Below are 22192 nucleotides of genomic sequence, written 5' to 3'. Positions count from 1 at the left end.
ATAACACCAGCCACTTTTCTTAGTGATTTATGTATTTAGTATTCCTTGGGCAGCCAGTGAAATAACATATGTTATCCTATCTTACTGACAAAGAAACTAAGACGGACTCTAGCTCACTTAGCTAGTTAGAGATAGAGACAGGATTTGAACCCGTGTACTGTTGGTTCCGGATTCTGTGCTCTTAACCACTGTAACATCCCCTTTCAAGATAAAACTTTCTACGCCCTCCCCTCTGGGAAACATGACTGGCAGGTGCACCTGCATTATACCCTTGTCTTTTTCAAGGTCTGCATTCCCTCGCTTCCCTTCCCTTCCCTGCACTTCCTATTCCCTTTCTCCCTGCTTCTCCTTGGGGGCAAGACCTTGTCACATGGATTTATTAATCCATCTAAACTCTTGGAGTTTCCCCCAATACCCATGCAGTGGTGGTGGCAGTTTCCCAAGCAATGCTATACCTTTAGTAAGAAAAATCTTTCTGCTACCTGTTGACATTGTATAATATATATGAAACATATTTTTAATCTTCCTTCAAACCATGCTCCTTGTCATTGTAGTAGCCTGGGTTTTGAGAGGTGTCATCTGTGTAAATATCTATTGTGTTGAGCTTAAGAGCTTACTTTAGGCCGGCGCCGCGGCTCACTAGGCTAATCCTCCGCCTTGCGGCGCCGGCACACCGGGTTCTAGTCCCGGTCGGGGCACCGATACTGTCCCGGTTGCCCCTCTTCCAGGCCAGCTCTCTGCTGTGGCCAGGGAGTGCAGTGGAGGATGGCCCAAGTGCTTGGGCCCTGCACCCCATGGGAGACCAGGAGAAGCACCTGGCTCCTGCCATCAGATTAGCGCGGTGCGCCGGCCGCAGCGCGCTACCGCGGCGGCCATTGGAGGGTGAACCAACGGCAAAAGGAAGACCTTTCTGTCTGTCTCTCTCTCGCTATCCACTCTGCCTGTCAAAAATTAAAAAAAAAAATAAAATAAAATAAAAAAGAGCTTACTTTATACATTTAGTGGTTTAAGGAAAGAAAACTTAACATTTAAGCCCTATCTCTACCACGTACTAGTTACGTGATTTTGGGCAAGTGACTTGCCTTCTGTAAACATCACTGTACTCACCTATAAAATAGAAATAAGAACAGTCTACTCATCACCCTGCTAGACTGAGAGTATGCATGAGGTGATGTATGGGAAAGAACCCCATAAATTATTAAACTTTGCTTTGGTAGAGCCGCTGCATATCCGTGACCTCCACATTAATGTATTGGGACCTCCTTCCACCTTCTAACCCCATTATATTGAAAAATATTCGAGCCTAAGCATCAGCTTAATTCCTGGGATGATGGAAGTTGGTGAGTGCTGCATTTATCCTGTGAGTCAACAGAAGCAGCTCGCCTGTTCCACTGTTGTTGCCATGGTTACCGTGACTTTGTGGCCTGCTGCCTGGAGGGTCTGTTAGCCCTCTGCTTAGGAGCTTCCACCTGTGGGTGTGAAGCTGATGTCCAAGGAGTCCCAAAGCACTGTGTGTATACAGTGTCCAGAGAGGGGACTGCAGCATAGGTGACCGTTTCAGGGCCTGATGGCAGTACAGCCTCCCCTGCAAGTCCCAGGACGCTCCACGTAGTCCTTTGGGCCAGTAGTCTGGAGGAGTCCAACACCCTCAGTTTGGCTGTTTGTAGTCTTATATTGGATTATGTCAGTTAATTCTGTTGAACCAGGAAATTATTCTTTTCTTCATACAGTCTTTCATGAAGCTTTTAATTACTGCAGTTAGAGAGTTGTTCTATTTATCAGTTTTTTTTACTATATTTCTCTTGCATGTATTGTTTTAATGTCATAATTTTAATATTAATAGATTATGAGTTTCCACCTATCTCTAATTTTCATTTCCCAGAAGTGTATCTCCTTTCTCTTACCTTAACTCTTTTTTTTTTTTTTTAACTTTACCTCCTTCTATGCTTCCGTCAGCACCCAGCAAGCAGTGATTAAGGTCCAGTAGTATCACACCTTACTGTGATCTGTTTTTATCATGCTTTCAGTGTTAGTCTTTATACTTCGTTATTCACTACAAAGCAGAGTTTATTTTAAGGTGGGTTTGTCTTAGACCTCATGGGAAGGAACTTAGCTAATGAGGTACCAAAAGAATTTAGTGCCTATTTATCACTGGGTTCCCATGAGTGTGCTGCCATGGCAACGCATTCTAAATTAAATGTACTATAATTTAGGTAGAGGAAAATAACTCTTTGTAACTTAACATAAGCTCATATTTATACAAGATGATCGTTGGATTAGTGGCTGTTTGCACTTCAGGTTCGGAACTCACGAGAGCAGGGGTTATGGTTACTTTTCCCATTGGCCCATCCATGGTGCCTGGCACATACTAGCCCCTCACTGAATATGCATTGAGCCTGTGCATGCCTTTATAAAAGTATAAAAATCAAAGACCTCTTTCCTTACAAGGCCCTCATAAGTTTTAAAAGGTATGCAATCAATAGGGATAAATTAAATAGCACATGAAAATATGCTGGATGTTAGTGGGAAGTACAAAGTAAATACTAGCTATTATTACTGCGCATAGAAGAGACTGGCAGAGGCTGTCAGTTTATCAAGTAATAATGGGTAGCACATTAAATATGTGCTTTTATCCCTAATGTTTAGTTTATGTCAAACATAAAACAGTATTTTTCTTCCCTTCAGTATTGATTGCTTAAAATATGTTTTCTTGCAGTATTCTTTCTACCAGCAGTTGCATGAACAAAAGAAGTCAGAAAAATTCTTCAAGGTTCTCTATGATCGAATGAAAGCTGCTCAGAAAGAGATAAGATCCACAGTGACCGTGAATACCATAGATTTAGGTAGCAAAAAAAGGGACGATGATAACGAGGCGATGACATCTGGACCACGCATGAGAGGTAAAAAGGCACTGGAGGACTTGGGAGAGCAGAGTGAGAGAAGGGAGGGAAGGCCACATTGAAATCTCACTCATCTCTGACATCTCGTGTATCTTGGTTTAATTATCCCCGCTGTGGCTCTGAGCAGGGACTTCTATCCCTGAAGAATTGTGGTCATGGGCTTGACCTTAAAGCTGCTCTGCAGGACCAAACTTAAATGAGCCATAATCAGGACAAAGCAGCCAGTGACATGAAAACTGTTTGATTCCACTGTGGCCTGCGTGGTAAAGAGCAGTTGCCTGCAGCCTTTTAAGTGGCCGTGAAAATCAAACTTTCAGAACAGAGATGGCAGCACGAAGAGCCAACAAAAGATTCTTGGTGTTTGGAACAACAAAATCAGTGTTTTAAGCACAAATCATAGAGACTGACATCTGGAAGTTTGTCATATTTTCCCACCTTTTTGTACGCATGAACTCCCATGTATGAGCACTGGTATGTACATACACAGGCAGGCTCATATATATATATATATATATATACACACATATACATATACATATGTACATTACCTTATATTACTCACAGATATAAAATTTGAAATCCATGTATATGTGAGGTCTTTACAAAGTTCATTGAAATGTATATTATGAAAAAAGGCAAGGATTTCAATTTTTTTTAACAACAAAATTAACTTAATTCCCTTTTCCCTTGAACTTGTGTAGCATCTTCATGTATTATCAAGGCATGAGCTCTTCTAAAATTGGCTATGCATTGAGAGTTTTTTTGGTGTTCCCAAACAAATTTTATTTATTACAGTTGCTACCTCAAATTCTTTTTGGGAAATTGTTGTTCCTCCTGTGAGATGGTTTTTAATTCAAATGGTAGGGAATTTGGATACCTGGTTGTCTTTTTCCTTTTTATTTGAACTAGCAAAAGGAAATCAGCTCAGCACTTTAAGAGTACTGCTTTATTTTCAGTAAGAGATTCGTCGTTGCATTTAAAAGAGGGAATGAAAGGGCAGCTGACAGAAGCTTCCTCGGCCACCTCCAGAGCGTACTGTGTGTACAGAAGAGAAATGGACCCGGAGCTGGACATGGTGTGCTCTGGACCGGAGGCAGGAAGTGCCGAGGAGAGGTCTACAGAGGAGGTGCCCATGAGCCCGGCCATTGCCATCATGCAGCCCATCCTGAGGTTCCTGCAGCTGCTGTGTGAGAACCACAACCGGGAGCTGCAGGTACGTGTGCTCTGTGCGGGCCCAGAAGGCAGCCTGCAGCTCTAAGTCAATCAGTTCGAGTAAAGAAAACCAACAGGCAGTTCCGGAGAGAGTTGGTCTGCGTTTTGTTTTGTTTTGTCTGGAAAGGCACAGACACAGACAGAACTCCCATCCACTGGGTCACTCCCCAGTTGCCCACAGCTGCCGGTGCTGGGCCAGGCAGAGCCAGAAGCTTGGAACGCAATCCTTGTCTCCACGTGCGTGTCAGGGACCCGAACTTGAGCCATCACTTGGTGCCTGTTGGAGTGAGCAACAGCAGGAAGCTGGAATCGGGAGTGGAGCCAGAACTTGAACTTGGGTGTTGTGTGGGATTCGGGCATTGCACACAGCATGTCGGTCACTGTGCCGAATGCCTGCCCCTTGGAGAGATAATCAGTGAAAGCAGTAGTGCTCTTCTGAAATGAGATGGAACTTTTGTGTCGGTGAAGTAAAATGAGAGAGGAAATCCTGTTACGAATGAAAAAATCAGCCCCTTCCAGTATCGCTCTCTGTGCCCTGAGTTCACGTGGTTTAGCCTCAGTGGGCACTGTTGCTAATCCTGGCACCTGTTGAGTAAGGCCACATTTGCCCCACGTGTACCTTTCAAGGCTTTATAGACATTATGGACTTTGCACACTTCCAGCCCAGGTCATATTTCCTCTGTGAGAATACTGTTTGTGTGTCTTCTTTGGAAACATTTAATACGGAAGGTTTGTCTTTTGCACAGGAAATCTTGATACTTTAGTTGATGAATGTAGTCTGTGTTTTACATCCTCATTGGTACAGAACATTTCTCTTTGTTGGAAAGAACTTAGGGTATGTGGGATGATTGAAGCTTTTTTTTTTGCGCTATTTGTACATGCTGCTTTGGCCACCTGGCAAAGCCACATGAACTGCAGCCGGCTTCATTTGGGTGGCTGAAGAGGCTCCTGCAGGCGGGCTGTCTTCAGGAGAGACACAGCTTTCAGCATGCCAAGTCTTCCATGCTTCTGGGCAGCATCTTTGCCCAAAGACTGTGTCCCTCTTTCACAGTGGCACTGACCGAAGTTTCTACAGTTAAGCCTAGCATCAGCCTGGGGACAGCACCTACCCTGCATTGTTATTTCAGCATCACTGCTTCGTGTTCCTAAGACTCCTGTGCACGAGACAGAGAGAGACAGAGAGAGAGAGAGAGAGGGAGGGAGGGAGGGCGGGAGGGAGAGCAGGGTGTGACGTGGTGCTCTCTGTCAAGGATCTAGAGAGTAGCTATGACAGCTCAAGTACTTGGGTCCACGCCACTCAGATAAAAGACCTGAAATGAGTTCAGACTTCCTGGCTTCCACCCGGCTCAGCCTCAGCTCTTGAGGACATTTGGGGAATGAACCAGCAGATGGGAAATCTCTGTCTCTCTCTCTTTCAAATAAATAAATAACTAAAAGAAGTAAATATCAAATAATTTCAGTAATTAAATTAACACAAATAACTAATAGAGAAGTTTGCCTCCATGCTTACCTTTTTAGCTCGTTTCCCTCGCAGAGAAAATCACTGTTAAAATCACAGGTCTTTTTTCCTTCCAGGAGTATTGACGCACATGTAAGCATAGTGATTTGGCAGGTAAACTTTTAAAAACACACACATATTGTATGGCATTTCACAACTTGATTTCTTTAATTTAATAATATATCTTATTGCCAAATTACTAATTTCTGACTTAAGTTTGTTAGTACCTTATTGAAGTACCTCATTTCTTATAGCTTCACAGAATCCTGGCGTTCGGATCCACTGTAATGTTTTCAGCTAGTCATTACTGCAGCTGTAGTGTGGTTGCGAGTTTTTCCTGTAACGAGCAGTGCGCAGTGAACCCCTGTGTGCCCATGTGCATGCATCCAGGTTGACTGCTGAGAAGGGGAGCTGTGTGTTTGTTACTCACATGTCATTCGCTCAGCCCTCAGCACTGTGTATAAGGGATTGCTTATACACATCGGATTGCTTCTCTCCCTAATGAACATCTTTCTAGTTTCCTTTTCTCATCTCCTTCTCCTACTTCCCTTTATTTTTTCCTTCCCTGTAAAGTATTAAGATAATGACATTGATAAATGTTTAATATAAGTCATACTGATAGGTATAGAATTCAAAATCTAAGGGCCTTGGGGCATTTGGCCTAGTGGCTAATCCACTGGCTGGAAAGCCTGCTTCCCATATTGGAGTGCTTGCGTTAGATCCTGGCTCTGCTCCAATTCCAGCTTGTTGCACTGGGGTACTCTAGGAAGTGGAGGTGGTGCCTGAAGTGAGTAGGTTCCTGTCACACCTGCTGGAGCCCTGGGTTGAGTTCCTGGCTCCTGACTTCAGCCTGGCCCAGCCCCAGCCATTGCAGGCAGACAGGGCATGCTCTAGCAGATAAGAGATTTACTGTCTGTCTCTCCCTCTCTGCCTCTCAAATTAAAAACAGACAAACAAAAAAATACAAACTAAGGCCATTCCTCGTCTCCCATAAACCTGGAAGACTCTTAACAAATGTGGATACTTTCCTACAAAGAACAGTTGCATTCCACACTGCCATGGGATTCTTTCAGAGTTAGAAATACACACAGAGAGCACTGAAAAAAGTTCAGTGATTTTTTTTTTTTAATCCCTTGGGTGTATTTTCTTTTGTCTTCAGAACTTCTTGAGGAATCAAAACAACAAAACAAATTACAACCTTGTGTGTGAGACGCTTCAGTTTTTGGACTGCATTTGTGGAAGTACAACCGGCGGCCTGGGTCTGCTAGGTCTCTACATCAATGAGAAGAACGTTGCGCTGGTCAACCAGACCCTGGAGAGCTTGACTGAGTACTGCCAGGGCCCGTGCCATGAAAACCAGGTAACCTCAGAGGCAGTTCTTCCCACGGAAGTCACTGTGACCCATGACCTCAGGAACCAGGTTGGGGAAGTAGCCTTTCTGTGGGTACCTTGGGAAGATCTTTCTTCTTGCTTTAACAGCCATGTTCACCTTCCCAACAAAGCATGCAAAGACTGTATAATAGATGAGTGAATACACATTTTTATTTAATTTTGTAGTAAAAAATTCCCATGAAAATGTTCAAGATAAAAATCAGGCTAATGGGAAAAGAATAAAACATGGCTCTTCATCATTGCTCAGTTTTCCTCTGTAGTGAATCCAGGATTTGTGGGATAAAATTCCTTTGGCTCCACTGAAGTGAGGAGAGTGCAATATCTTTTATCCTCACAGTTAACTCATGATGTGGGCCTTATTGCTGCAGTGTTACAGATGCATAGGTTCTGACTTAGATTCAGCAACTTTGCACTGTCTCCCGGTGACAGAATCAGTACGCTGTAGAGCCATTCTTCAAACTCAGGAATGTTGATGCCGCGTGTGCGTAGGGTGCAGACTTCCAGCTCCTTTCTGCAGAACGTTTGTCTCTGATCCCATTTTCTCAGCTATCAGGGCCACATCGTAGGAGCAGAAGATGGGACGCTTGGTCAGGAAGGAAAGGGGAACCACTGTGACGTTCGTTCGTTGTCAGTTCAGCATCCACTCAAGCGTGATGGAGCTGCCAGCAGTAGCGTAAATCTGTCCTGCAAGGATTTTCAAATCACAAGTATTTCTGGATATAAATTTTAAAGAAGCATTGAGACTAAACATCAGTGGTTGACATGGGAGTGTGAGAAAAAGAACTTTTTTGGTTACAAATTATATATACATACACACATGCAGCCTAGAGCCTGTGCCACGTCTATACATGTGTGCATATATAAGTACATGAAATAAAAATTCGACAACTACTGACATAATTTGTTATGGGGTCATTTTTGCCCTTCTTAAGTATGCCTGTGACACACTATACAAATTTGTGGATTTTCCCCTATATTTTTCTAGGTTGTATTTCAGTCTCCTAGGGCAATGACAAGAGTCTAACTCTTGACTTAAAGTTAAGGAAAAATATACAAATTCAGAGATTTGGTTTGGTTGTTGATAAAAATCAAGTATATTTGTAATAGAAAATATGTATACTGTACATCTCTGTGGCTATTTCATAGACAGCCTGTAAGAGCATTCCTCCACTTTTGATCTTGGGCAAAAATGGAATTGGGTTTTGAAAGTAATTTAGTAAAACCAAATAAGCTCTAAAAGTAAAAACAAAACAAAACAAAACAAAAACTACTCACGAAGCCCGAATGTAGTTCCCCGTGCTCTGAAAGTGTGGAAGGAAAGAATGGCATTAGCAGATCCTAGAGCTGATCAGCCTGTAGATTCCCTCGAAGCTCAGAAGATACTCTCATGGCAAAAGAACCTCAGAAAATGTAGAAAATGAATGGAAAACACCTCTTTGTGTCAGGCAAGTAGAAATGAGGGCCATGATGAAAATCCATTCATTGTAGAGTGGACTTGATTTTATGCTTTTCTCATGGAACTCACCAGGTGTCAATTGTTCAAACTGCTTGATAGGATGCCACGTTGCAACACACAGTCCTACAAATGTAGCCCACACTTTCTGGGTTTTAATTATATAAAATTAAGTTCAAAACACTTTAAAATACAGGCTTTTATCAAGGTGTTTTCGACATGTTCCACAGTCAGGATCCCTCCATAAATTTAGTCTCAAATTTAAGAAACCTGTGAACTTCTCCCTTAACCACTGTTATTAACAGTGTGTCCCCAAAATATCAGGAGATTCCTGTGTCACCTATCTTGGCTGCAATGTCTCTTGTCACCTATTTAGCATTAAGTAGAACTCACTTAACATGCTGCATCAGTACTGTAAAATTTACTTATAAGTCTTGGGTCTCAGAAACAATCTCTTCCATAAATGGAATGATTCTTACAGTGTAGCTCAATCTTAAAATTCTAGGTTTAAGGATCTCCCCTATTGAAGAACACGTAAAGGTCTGTAAGTCACCTTCTCACCCTTGGCCTCCCATTCTGACAGGGGCCTGAGATCATCAGAACTGTTGGGAGGATCTCCCGTATTAATGAGTCCATTAAAACTTGTTGACTTCCAAAGAGTAACACTGGTCTTTAAAATATATAAAAATGGTCCATTTTAAAAGATATGGGCTTTGCACAGCATATCAGTATTTTGCAGGCAAAGCCATTTAATCATTACTGATTAATGAATAGTATGACCCTACACTTAGAAGTCATATGCTAAGAGCTTAGTTTTAAGGGTCAAAAGCTAAGATGACCTGGTTCCTGACTTCAGATCAGCGCAGCATGCCAGCAGCAGCAGCCATATGAGGGGGTGAACCAACGGAAGGAAGACCTTTCTCTCACTGTCTAACTCTGCCTGTCAAAAAAAAAAAAAAAGGCTAAGTTGATTCTGTTAGTTGATGTCCTGTTGGTTCCAGTGCTGCTATGCTGTAATTAGAAGGCTGTCTTACAGGTATTTCTGTTTTCTAGACATGTATTGCTACACATGAGTCGAATGGAATTGACATCATCATTGCTTTGATCCTAAATGACATAAACCCTCTTGGTAAATACCGAATGGACCTGGTGCTCCAGCTAAAGGTAGAGTAAATCCCCTGTTCAGGGGAGAAATTTGCATTGTGTACATAAAACCTAGAGTCAGTTCTAAGTGAAAAATCAAGATATTGTCATATTTTCAGCTGCTGAGTTTACAGAAAAGAATGAAGTAAGCTCACTGCTCACTAAATTCCTGATAAAAAGGGAAATTAGCTTGAGGTAGTGTTTGGTAGGATAATCCTGTATTGGAAGTTATTGCAAGCAGCTGCTTTGCCTCACTACATCCCTTCGGTTTTTACTGTATTTTTTCATTAACTGGAGAAGCAAAAGGTGCTGAACGGTCACTGTACGGTACATTTTAATTCACCCTGACTACAGGATTCTATCTAGCGAGTTTCAAATAATTAGACGCCGCCAAAGCAGTACTGTGTTTTAGTTTTATGGTTCTAATTCTTTCTAAAAGTTGTTCTGTTTTATTAGAATCTTATTTTTTTTCCGCAAAATGCACTGTCATATTCACACTCCCTTTGAGAATTTCCATTAAGCCTTGTACACACTTCCTAGCAGTTCCATTTATCAGAACTCAGGAGAACAATGACAGTAGAAAAAAAATTTTTTCTTTAGAACTTTTTGTTCAACCAAAAATAGATAAACAAATATACACAAGAAACCGTATAAATCCCAAATGCTAAGGCATGATATTTCCATTGATATGAATAGGTAGAGATAACATCATTATGCCTAGGCCTAAGCAGGTGGAAAAAAATTCATTGGTTAAATACAACATCTTTGTGAATCATATGTATCCAATATCATAGAGACTATATAATTCAGCTTAACATTTTCAGGATAAATATATTGCCATAAAGAATAGGAATGGTATTTTTATAGTTAAATTTCTAAATGTAAGTTTAGGTGTATAATGGAATGTGGAGATTGTGCCACAGGCTTTTAGTGAGCAAATCCTGTTAATGGAAGAGATGAGCTTCTATTTTCTTACTGTTTTCATTTAGAACACATAGAAGCTTAAGGTCTTTCCATTCATAGAGTGGAATGAAGGTGATCTCTGTAGATTGCCCTTTGCCTCATTAGCACAAGGTTTTCTACATAGTATCCAGTGTAAGTACAATGTCTAGAAGCTGAAATGAAACAGATTGGCAAATTTGGGGGCTTCCATGTATATATTGCTTTAAATGAGAAGTTCTCTATAACCTCACAGAAATGCCCTATTAAAAATGTTAGTTTTATGTCATTTGCTCCTTAATTTGATTGCATAAGCACCCATAATTGTAAGTGTACTTAGCTGTATACTTACTCATGTAGTATATGATTTTGTGAATTTTTCATATGCATGTCTTATCCTTTTCTTTTTATTTTCATTTTATATTCAATGACCTGTACATATGAAACACTGAATTTACAAAGAGTGTTTAAAAATTTGTTTTAAAGAATCTGGTTTCTTTTGGAAGAAAATCCTCAGTTAACACAGATCCTTGCATTTGATTTTTTTTGTATATTTAAACCCTTGTCCTTTTGAATTGATTCAGATTTCAGTAGGTCATTACAAGATTTCTGTTCTTCTGAAATAGTATACAAAAGATCGGTCAGGAAAAATAAACCGTTTGCCAACAGCATTCTGAAATTTGCTAGATGTTTAAGCTATCATGTATTGTCCTCGCTGGGTGTACCTCATTAAAGAACACCATTAGTGTTGCTAAGGTTTTATCTTTGACTTCTGTAGTGTTTTTCTCAAATGGATGTAAGGTCCTATGCTGTCCACTAATCCTGGAAATATATTTTTATGAGTGTTGTTTGTATGTAATACAAGATTATAAAAGTAGATTTTAGGATTAGTGCAAGTGTACAAAAAATGAAAATAGGAAGAAATAATACTACCCCCTTCCTTCCTGCCACAAAATACTGTGAAAATCTATTCAAGGTCGGACAGTAACTTTGGTGTCACTGTCATCTTCATCATCATCGTTACTAGCATTAGTCTCTTTAAGAAGGTCTTGGAGCTATTCTTCTGAAAAGTAGCTGGGTAGAGTTCAGAATTAAACCTACTGAGTAGAATGAATTTGTGCCACCTTAACTGTCTGTGTTGCTGTCTACCTAGAGCAAGCACTAGCTTGATTTAACTTTTTGCTGCATACAGTATGAACTTTGAGTCATTTAAACGTGTCTTAAAGACATTCGGCTCAGCTTCTTTTGTACTCCTGTCATAAATTATGTGTGGAGGGCAAGAATTTTATCTAAATGCATATTACAAATCACTGTAGAAATATCTCCTTGATACTTACCACCATTTTGTAAATTCACTGCATTTCTATAAGGATTCTATAGATAAAACTACTTAGGACAATATATTTATAAAAAAAAAAAACAGAACACATCAAAAACAACCTAAGCTATTTTCATTATCTGTTAAGCAAAAAATAGAAAATATTACTGGCCAGCGCCGTGGCTCACTTGGCTAATCCTCCACCTGTGGCACTGGCACCCCAGGTTCTAGTCCCAGTTGCTCCTCTTCTAGTCCAGCTCTCTGCTGTGGCCCGGGAAGGCAGTGGAGGATGGCCCAGGTGCTTGGGCCCTGCACCTGCATGGGAGACCAGAAGGAAGCACCTGGCTCCTGGCTTCGGTTTGGCGCAGCGCACTGGCCGCAACGCACTGGCCATAGCGGCCATTTGGGTGGTGAACCAGCGGAAAGGAAGACCTTTCTCTCTGTTTCTCTCTGTCTCTCTGTCTCTCTCTCTCTCTCTCTCTCACTGTCTAACTCTACCTGTCAAAAGGAAAAAAAAAAAAAAGAAGAAAATATTGCTTTGAGGGGCCGGCGCTATGGCACAGTGGGTTAATCCTCCGTCTTTGGTGCTGGCATCCCATATGGGTGCCAGTTCGAGTCCTGGATGCTCCTCTTCCAATCCAGCTCTCTGCTGTGGCCTGGGAAAGCAGTGGAAGAGGGCCCAAGTGCTAGGGGCCCTGCACCCACATGAGAGACCAGGAAGAGGCACCTGGCTCCTGGCTTCGGATCGGCGCAGCTTCAGCCATTGCGGCTGTCTGGGGCGTGAACTAGTGGAAGACCTTTCTCTCTGTCTCTCTCTTACTGTCTGTGACTCTACCTCTCAAATAAATAAAGAAAAAATTTTAAAAGATATTACTTTCTGTAATCCAGATGGTAAATATGTTGCCTGCATAGTACCATATAGTAGGAACAGTAAATCATTATCAATGTATTTATATTTCAAACATGTGAATACAATATTTTACAGATTAATTTTCACTGTTACTCTGATCTATTTAAAATTTTGATTTTCTTATATACTAATGTTTCATTTTGTAAAAAAATATTACTATGACATTTGCTTTTTATTTTAATATTTATTTTATTTTATTTGAAAGGCAGAGTTACACAGAGATCTTTCATTTGCTGGTTCACTCCCTAAATGGCCACAATGGCCGGAGCTGGGGCAATACAAAACCAGGAGCCAGGAGCTTCTTCCAGGTCTTCCACACGGGTGCAGGGGCCCAAGCACTTGGACCATCTTCTACTGCTTTCCCAGGCTCATTTGCAGAGAGCTGGATCAGAAGTGGAGCAGCCAGGACTTGATGCTGGTGCCACAGGAGGTGGCTTTATCTACCATGCTATGGCACCAGCTGCTAACATTTCATTTTTAAAGCAGTTGTTCTCCACTTTCAAATAAATAAATCTTTTGAAATCAATTATTCTAAATTCTTAAACTTATCATTTCTGTAGAATATGTCATTGATACCTGTTCACCTAATTTTTTTGTTAAAATGACATAGAAATGCCTCATCAAGAAATAAAGAAGGGAAATGCGATTAAATTTTTATACATTATGTAGTAAGTAATTTCTACATTTAAAATACCTTTTATCCTGTATTTAAAATATCCTTTGTGACATCTCTTATGATTAGTTTTATTTTTTGTTGTCAGTTAAGTAGGACATTCTGTATTTAAATGTTAATCAGACAGATAGCAGTTTTAAATTCTGTGTGATTAAAATAAATGGTCGTGGCAATCTCATTATAACTAATGTGGGGATCGATAATCCATGAAATAGACTGTGCACACAGTAACTCACTCTGTGCTTGCAGAACAACGCCTCCAAGCTTTTGCTGGCCATCATGGAAAGCAGACACGACAGTGAGAACGCAGAAAGGATCCTGTTCAACATGAGACCCAGGGAGCTGGTAAGGAAGCAGTGCAAAGCTGTGTTACTAATGCACATGCTAAACGGACAAGTTTAGGAAAATGGAAAAATGCTTGGTAATAAGACTTCATGAGCTCCCATTGCAACGCCCAGAAGGCCCTGCCATGGTAACCACATGTGAGATTTGAGTCCTATGCCTTCATTAGTTTTGTCCACTCTGAACACAGCTCTTAGGCAATTCTTCTAAACTAAATGTTTTTTTTTTTGCCAGAATGTACATTGGCTTAATTTAGTAGTGTGTTGGTTTACATGACAAATGTATGTAAAAATTGTACCCTCCAAAATTTTCACTTTGATCTCTAAGAATTAAAAAAAGAAAATGTTTTTGTAGATGCTTAAGCCATGTAGCTCGTTGAGCTGTTGCACAATACTAATCCCGAGATTAGCCTGCAGTCTTGGTGAATGTTGCACAGATTGCCAGTGTGTCTTCTTGACAAGATGGTACCTTCCTCTTATTTGTGGCATGTAAATTGTGAAGGAATGTAGATATGGTTTTTAATTTTTCTTTTTATTGTATTAATATGAGATGCAGAGACAGATGCTGGTTCACTCCCCGAAATGGTCACAACAGCCAGGGAGGGGCCACACGAAGTCCAGAGATGGGACTCAGTCTGAATCTTCTGCATGGTTGACAGAGACTCAACTGCTTGGACCATCACCTGTTTCCTTTCAGAGTCTGCATTAGCAGGAGGCTGGAATGGGGATGAGGGCTAGAATTTGAACCCAGGCACTCCAGCATGGGATGCATCCCAATCATTGTCTTCAATGCTGTATCACGCTTAGCCCTGCTGTAGTGCTGAACACACTCTGCTGTGTCTGCCCCTTTGCTTGCTGACTCCCCCACTGAGCAGTAAGTCCCACTGCTGGGTCCACTGGAGACTTCTCAGTGCCCAGTACAATACCCAGCACCCTGTGTGTTTCCTCCGTGTCGTCTCAGTAAACCATGGGCTTGTGTCTATGTTCCAGATTCTCATAAATCCCAGGAGCTTTGGCACTGTCAACATTCAACAAGCAAAGCAAATTTCCCCAAGAGAACAGAAACAATTCGGGAAAATGCTGCCATTGTTCATTTAAGTAAAGATGGTTTCTAAGGCCATTTATACTTAGAGTCCTTTCATGCTTTGGCTGTCATGAAGCTCACAGATTTTAAATCATACATCTTAAACGATCAGATTGCATGTTGCTCTGGGCATTTAGACCTTCCTGTTCCTTTTCTACTGACAGGTGGATGTGATGAAGAATGCCTATAACCAAGGAGTGGAGTGTGATCGTGGCGACGACGAGGGTGGGGATGATGGCGTCTCCCCAAAAGATGTTGGACACAATATCTATATTCTGGCCCATCAGGTGTGGCATCTTACATCTCTATGGTATTTTGTTTTCTGTCAATCATGGTTATTAGATTTTCAGATTCTAATCTCTACATTTATTCAGCACTTGCCTTCTGTGATTTGGGCTAAAGACAGGAGCAGACTCACAGAATGCCTGATTTTGTACCACCTGGTATGCTAGGACAGTGCACAGGAAAACAGTTCTTGGCACCTAAGACGGCTGGGCCAGGAGGGAGGAGACAGTTCCATGTGGGAACCTGAGCAGCGGGCGAACCGTGGGGACACATGGAAGTTCCAGAGGAGGGAAGGGGAGAGGCTACTGAGAAGACGTGGGTGGGCAGTCGGGGGCCACGTTCAGGTCTAAGGAGGACCACCTGACGGGTAGCTTCTGGCTATCTTGACCTGTCTTCTGCAGAACATGTAACGTGCCAACCTTTGTTTCATTTCCAGTGGACTTCTAACAAATACGAGGCTCAATTTTTTAAATTTTCTGGAGGGATTGTTTCCATTTCACAGCTTAGAAAAACAATACTTGATAAGTATTACTGGATGCATTTTATTCCGTTAACATTCAGCTTTGAGATCAATTTTAAATTTGCATCTTCTAATGCAGATTTGTTTACAAGTTAAAATTTTAAATGTACACATGCCAATTTGATTTTGCCTATAATAAAACCTTCTTTTTCACAGAATAAAGTTCAAACCTGTAGTAGACTTTCACATTTTCCTTTCTGGTCCTTTTCTCTTCTGGGCAGCATATCCTTTCTCCTGCTTTCTTATGCATCTTATCAGTTGATTGAATAAATATTTATAGATATGAGGTCAGATTCAGAGTAGACTGTAATGGATTTTTTTTTTTGAGAGACAGAGGGAGAGAAAGTTCCCAATTATTGGTTCTGTCCCAAATGCCACACCCCCCCCCCCCAAGCAAAGTATAAACCAGTACTGAACCAGTTCCAGAACTGGGAGCTAGGAACTCAATCCAGGGCTCCCATAGGGGTGCCAAGAACCCACTTGCTGCCTCTCAGAATTTACATTGGCAGGAAGCTGGAATTGGGAACTAAAACTGGGAATCAAACTCACGCATTTTGATGTAGGATGTAGACGTTTTAAGCAACTTCTTAACCACCATGCTAAACACCTGCTCCTGGATTTATTTTTAAAGGTTGCTGAGTAGACATGTGCTGTGTCCTTTTGCACTCTGTAACTGACTAATTATAAGGAGACTTCAAAAGATTTATGAAAATGTAGAATTAAACCATAGCTTATTTTTGTGCAAAAAATAATTGAAATCCGTACATAGCTTTTTTCATCACATACATTTTCCAGGAAGCTTTTTAAAAAAAGATTTATTTATTTGTTTGAAAGGCAGAGTCACAGAGAGGCAGAGGCAGAGAGTGAGAGAGAGAGAGAGAGAGGGAGAGAGAGAGAGAAAGAGAGGTCTTCGATCAGCTGATTTACTCCCCAAATGGCCGAGATGGCCAGAGCTGAACCCATCTGAAGCCAGGAGCCAGGAGCTAGAAGCCAGGAGCCAAGATCTTCTTCCAGCTCTTCCACATGGGTTCAGGGGCCCAAGACTTGGGGCATCTTCTACTGCTTTCCTAGGCCATAGCAGAGAGCTGGATCGGAAGTGGAGCAGCTGGGACTAGAACCTGCACCCATATGGGATGCTGGTGCTGCAGGTGGTGGCTTTACTTGCTATGCCACGGTGTTGGCCCCTCCAGAAATTTTTGAAGACCCCTCGTATGCATGGACTTCAAAAATTGATTGTACCAAAATAAACTAACCTTTTAATTCCATTTTTCATGAACTTTGTGAAGTCCCCTTTTCTGTAAACTTGAGTATAATTTTTATGGAAACTCCAGGGAGAGACTCATATTCTGAAAAACACTAATAAAAGAAGCTGTAATTGTTTGATGATACTATTTGTTCGTTGAGAAGGTTTTAAGGTCGCTCATTGTATTTCAGAGTGCACATATCGACCAGAAAGAGGTCAGGGCGTATGAGTAATAGCTAGAAATTCAAAAGAGTATTTCAGGTATTGGGGAACTGAAAACCAGGATGAAGGACAAATTGAAGGGAGGAGAAAGTGGAGACCTAGGATGTGGAAAAGAGAACGAGAAATCCAGTGGTAGGAGTTGACTTAAACTGGAAAAGGATTGACTAGAGACTGAATGTGAGTTGGAAGAAAGAAAGTGCTAGACTCGGAATTGAAGCCATTCTGGCTACTGGATCAAATGGAACCGCAGTGACTCAGAATGTGCAGGGGAGGGGAGTGGCTTCAGAAGTGTACCATTATGTAGGGGAGAGGTGAGGAGGGGCAGGGCAGAGTGAGTGGTAAAAAATTCTAGAAGAAGGAAGTAGGGGAGTGGAGCCACCTGTATTTTCTTTTAAATTTTTATTCATTTGTTTGAGAGACAGAGAGTGAAGGTCATACAGAAAAAAGAGGCAGGAAATGGGTGGGTGGGGGGAGGCTACCATCCCCTGGTTTACTCCCCAAATGCTTATAATAACCAGGGTTAGGCCAGGGCCAAAGCCAGGAACTCATTCTAGGTCTTCCATGTGGGTGGCAAGGGTCCAGTTACTTTGGCCATCACCTGCTGCATTGCTGAGTGCACTTTAATCCTTTGTTATATCCTCTTCCACCCCCCAATGCCTGTAACAGCTGGGGCTGGACCAGATGAAATCTCAGAGCCACAGACTCAGTCTGGGTCTCCCACATGGATGGCAGAAACTTCAGTGCTTGGGCCAGTATCTGTGGCCTCCCAGGCACATTAGCAGGAAGCTGGATCAGAAATAGAACTCCGTCCCAGGCCCTTTGATAGGAGATGTAAGTATCCCAAGTAACTTCTTAACCCCACTGCGCCACAACGCCTGTCCCATGAAGACGTCTTAAATGCAGTCTTAGATCAACAGTATAGTAAGGATAACAATGAAAATGTCAAGGTCAAGAAAAGACAGGTCAGATAAGTTCAGTTCTGGCAGATTAAGTATAAGAACAGGGGATATGGATTTTTACAAGGGCTGGATCACCCTTGTAAAGAATAGAGGAAGAAGGTCAAGAGAAGATGAGCTAGTCAGAGACTTGAAGATGATACAAGAGAAGATAAAAGTCCCATGGGGAAGAAGCTGAATAGGAAGATAGCGTAAAAATCAAGGATTTGAATGTATTTGGATTTATGAAAGTGCTTGACAAGAATGGATCACTCAGTGATGATAGTGGGATTGTCTGAGGAGCAGAAATTGAGAAGTGGTGGGAAAGTGAACAAGGGCTTAAAAACAACCTACAGAAGCCAAGAGAGTAAGCACTGGGTGTGAAAATGGCTTGCCTGTCTCTGTAGAGGACGAGGCAGCAGAGATCCATAAACGAAGGCAGGTGTCAGGCAGGGAGCGACATCGTGCCCAGCCCTGGGGAGAAGGAGATTGAACTGCCAAATCCTGCAGGCCTCGGGGTGCAAGTGTGAGAGTGTGAATGTGAAGTGAGAGTCCCTGTGGGACTCTCAGGGTGGGCGTGGGAACGCAGCTGTAGGTGGACCAGCTGTCTGCCGTGGCCCGTGTGGAGTTCAGCACTCGCTCGCTTATTTCATTGCGGTGATAGGAAAAGAGTGTGTCGTCCAGGGGGTGACTGCCCCCCACCGATTTCTCATGAGAACTAGTCAGCTTCCACTTACAGGAGAGAGCCTCCTGGGACTCCTCTCTGGGGGCAGGGATATCCTATTTGGTTTCCAGGGGGCCAACCATGGGTGCTGAGTTCCTTATGAACCTGCTGTCCAAGCTGTGCATGTTCCCAGGCACATGTGCCCTGAGCAGTGTCCGTGCGCTTTGCTTCACAAGTGGCCACGTAGCTGTGCGACAGGTGTATGGTACATACTGGGTTTTGCTGTTTTCCTTGTGGATGTGGGATCCTCTGGCTCCTGCCTGCAGGTGACTGTGCATGTTGGTTTCTGCTTCTGCACAGTTCAGTAATTCCAAAACCAAGATGCAACTTCTTCCTCGTTTTACTAGAATCATCTTCTGTGCAGACAGCTTATTTTGGGGCTCCCAGACTCTCAGTTTTTGTTGTTATGCTTTTCACGGCTATGAAGCAGTTCTGCTTTTCCTGCCACGACAGCCCTTCCTGTGGTTACTCTTACAAGAAACAAATAATGCTTCTTGTAAGTGTTTTGTCTGATCTACATACAGCTATAAATACACCAAAGGGGACATTTCTCAAGTTCTAGTACTACATTGTGGCTCAGAGAATTTCCTTACAGTTCTGCTCGGGGTCCCTTCTGACTTTCTGTCTCCCATATGATCTCGCCTCTGCCTCTGTGCCCCCTCTCCGTCCTGTAGTCTCTTCTTACTCCTCCTGGTTTTTGTCCTTGCCCTCTGTAGAATCAGTCAGTGCCCACAGTCCAGGCAGCGGTTGTTACTTTGTGGAGGTTTGACAGATGTTGGGCCGGGTTGTTTCGCTGGGCCCGTGTTGCAGTTTGTGTTTTTCTGGCCTCCCTTCTTTTCATACTTACCCAAGTGGGACGTATTTGGAGAAAGGTTGTTTAGAAGGATTAGGTGGCAGGTCTTTGGAGAGCAAGATCACTTTAATTGGTTATGTAAAATTCTTTGAGAAATACAGGCTTGAAAAAAAAATTTTGAGCCTTTTCCCGTATCGCTCAATGGTCTTTGGAAACGTAATTTCAGTGTTTGCATAATTGTTCACCATTTTAATGTACTATAATTTATTTAATCACTCCTTATTGTTAGATATTTAGGTTTCTAACATATTTGATATTATAAATTATGCTGTGATGAATGTCCTCATACATTAATCTTTGTCTGCCACACTGATTATTTCCCTGGGATAAATTCCAAGGAGTTTAATTAATGGGTCACTGGGTAGTAACTATTTTTTAGTTCTTGATGCACTGTGTAAAATTATTTTCCACAGTGTGTGATGGCATCCATCTTACTTAAAGTTATTAGAATTTTTAAAAAAAGGTTTTTTTTTTTTTTTTTTTTTTTTTTTTTTGTCAAATTGATGGTTTTTGGAACATAGTGATCACTTAACAAATGTTTTGGAATAAATTAATGTATGATAGATGGAAGGGAATCCTGTTGGGATTCACAGGTTTTGGATTACTGGTAAAATGGACAGTCTTTTCACGTATACTTTGGTCATTTGCATTTCTTCTGGGAACTGCTTGAAGCTATATGTGTCCTTCTTGTATTGGGCCTCATTGTTTTCCTACTGAATTAAGGACAACAATGCTTGGGTAGTCATAGTAGCTATATGCTTCTTCGTGAGTCATTGACTTTTCAATGCTTCAATGATAGTTTTCCTCCACCACCTTTAGATTGGTCTCTCATCTAGATTTTCTTCTGGTGTATTATGAATTCAGTTTTTGTATTTAATGATGTAATTTTTCCACGTCACAGTGCAAAAATGTAAGCAGGTAAGTGCTGATGCTAATTCTTCCATGAAGGCATACTCTATGGTTTGACACAGCCCCAGTGCACGACAACAGGGACTGCAGGAATCACATGAGGGTGACGTAGTGTGTGGGCAGCAGAGGAGCTTTTGTAACTGAGATCCGTGCCTACATCCTGGCTTAAAAAACGTCAATGAGGGAGCCGGGGCGGGCGAGGCTGGGCCAGGCTGGCGAGTCTCTTCCGGTGCAGGCCACCATTATTTATATCTGACTTTGCCAGGTGGGATTGCAGGTTCTGGATTTCTGCTTCTCCCCATATTTCAAAAGAAGCCCCAATTTTGAGATTTTTTTTTTTTAACAATGTGAAATCTCCTAACTTGTAAAAATTGGCAATGCATACAAAAATTTTGAAAGCACTGAGCAAGCCAGGCAACACTTACTGGCCGCCCGCGAGCCCTCAGTTTGCCAGTGTGGAGCAGAGGGTACACATTCCCCATGCATCCTTTTTTCCTATTCCATGGGGATATTGAATGTTCCCCAGCTGCCAGGAGGGAGGCTAGCAGTGCAGCAGCGAAGAAGAGCCTCAGCAGATCCCGCCTGGGAAGCCACATCCTGGCTGGGAGAACTGAAGTGCAGTCCAAGCAGAGGGCAAGCAGGCGTTGGTAGCAGCTGTATAGTGAATGAGCCAGGGTGTGACGGAAGGCAGGAACAAGGGGCTACTGGCTGATCTCAAAGAGCTGAAGCTAGCTGGTGCCGTGGCTTAACAGGCTAATCCTCTGCCTTGCGGCGCCAGCACACCAGGTTCTAGTCCAGGTTGGGGTGCCGGATTCTATCCCGGTTGCCCCTCTTCCAGGCCAGCTCTCTGCTATGGCCCGGGAAGGCAGTGGAGGATGGCCCAAGTCCTTGGGCCCTGCACCCGCATGGGAGACCAGGAGAAGCACCTGGCTCCTGGCTTCGGATCAGCGAGGTGCGCCAGCTGCAGCGGCCGTTGGAGGGTGAACCAGCGGCAAAAAGGAAGACCTTTCTCTCTGTCTCTCTCTCTCTCACTATCCACTCTGCCTGTCAAAAAAAAAAAAAAAAAAAAAGCTAGGCTAGATCTAAGAGAAAAAATAAAAGTGTGTTATGTGAAATGGGTGGACGGATGTCTACAGAGGAGCATCTAAGATGGCTTCAGAATGATAATGACCTTGGCTTGGTTAGTGGAGCAAAAGAATGGCAGGGTAGCTGGACTCTCCAACCGCTGGACTATTACAGTAGTCACATTTAATTCACCTTGAGCTTATTTATTATAAGGTAGTCTTTCAAGAACATTTAGTGAGCCTGTTGTGCCAGGCATTATGCTAGTTACTGGGGTCAAAGACTGGAGAAGGCATGGTCAGGAAGCTCACAGTGAATTGTGTGTAAGGGGGAGAGGCAGACTGAGTCATCCTCACAGTTCAGTGTGCTTGGGTTGATATGTGGGTAAGTAGATCCTGCATTTCCATGCATTCAAGGAGAGGTTCTGTGCAAGAAGTGACAGCTGCACTAAATCTGGAAGGTTATAGAAATGGGGAATATATTGCAGGCAGGGGCAACAGCTTCTGAAGAAACATACCATAGCTGCTTTATTTTATATTTTTGATTTTAAAAAGTATTTGAGGGGCAGAAAAATAG

At 42.3% G+C, this 22192-nt stretch overlaps 1 protein-coding gene across 1 annotated transcript in view; it reads left to right on the top strand.

Annotated features, from left to right (window-relative positions):
* ITPR2 (inositol 1,4,5-trisphosphate receptor type 2) overlaps positions 1-22192 on the top strand; it is a 525149-nt gene that overhangs the window by 359120 nt on the left and 143837 nt on the right. The window contains exons 40-45 of the mRNA XM_062194964.1: positions 2717-2900; positions 3857-4113; positions 6770-6970; positions 9509-9619; positions 13688-13783; positions 15028-15150. Coding sequence (XP_062050948.1) covers positions 2717-2900; positions 3857-4113; positions 6770-6970; positions 9509-9619; positions 13688-13783; positions 15028-15150 — 972 coding nt within the window. The remainder of the gene's footprint in view (positions 1-2716; positions 2901-3856; positions 4114-6769; positions 6971-9508; positions 9620-13687; positions 13784-15027; positions 15151-22192) is intronic.

This window comes from Lepus europaeus, chromosome 6 (genome assembly GCF_033115175.1).
Source record: "Lepus europaeus isolate LE1 chromosome 6, mLepTim1.pri, whole genome shotgun sequence".
NCBI classification, from domain to species: Eukaryota; Metazoa; Chordata; class Mammalia; order Lagomorpha; family Leporidae; genus Lepus; species Lepus europaeus.
This window is presented reverse-complemented; position numbering and strand designations above follow the sequence as displayed.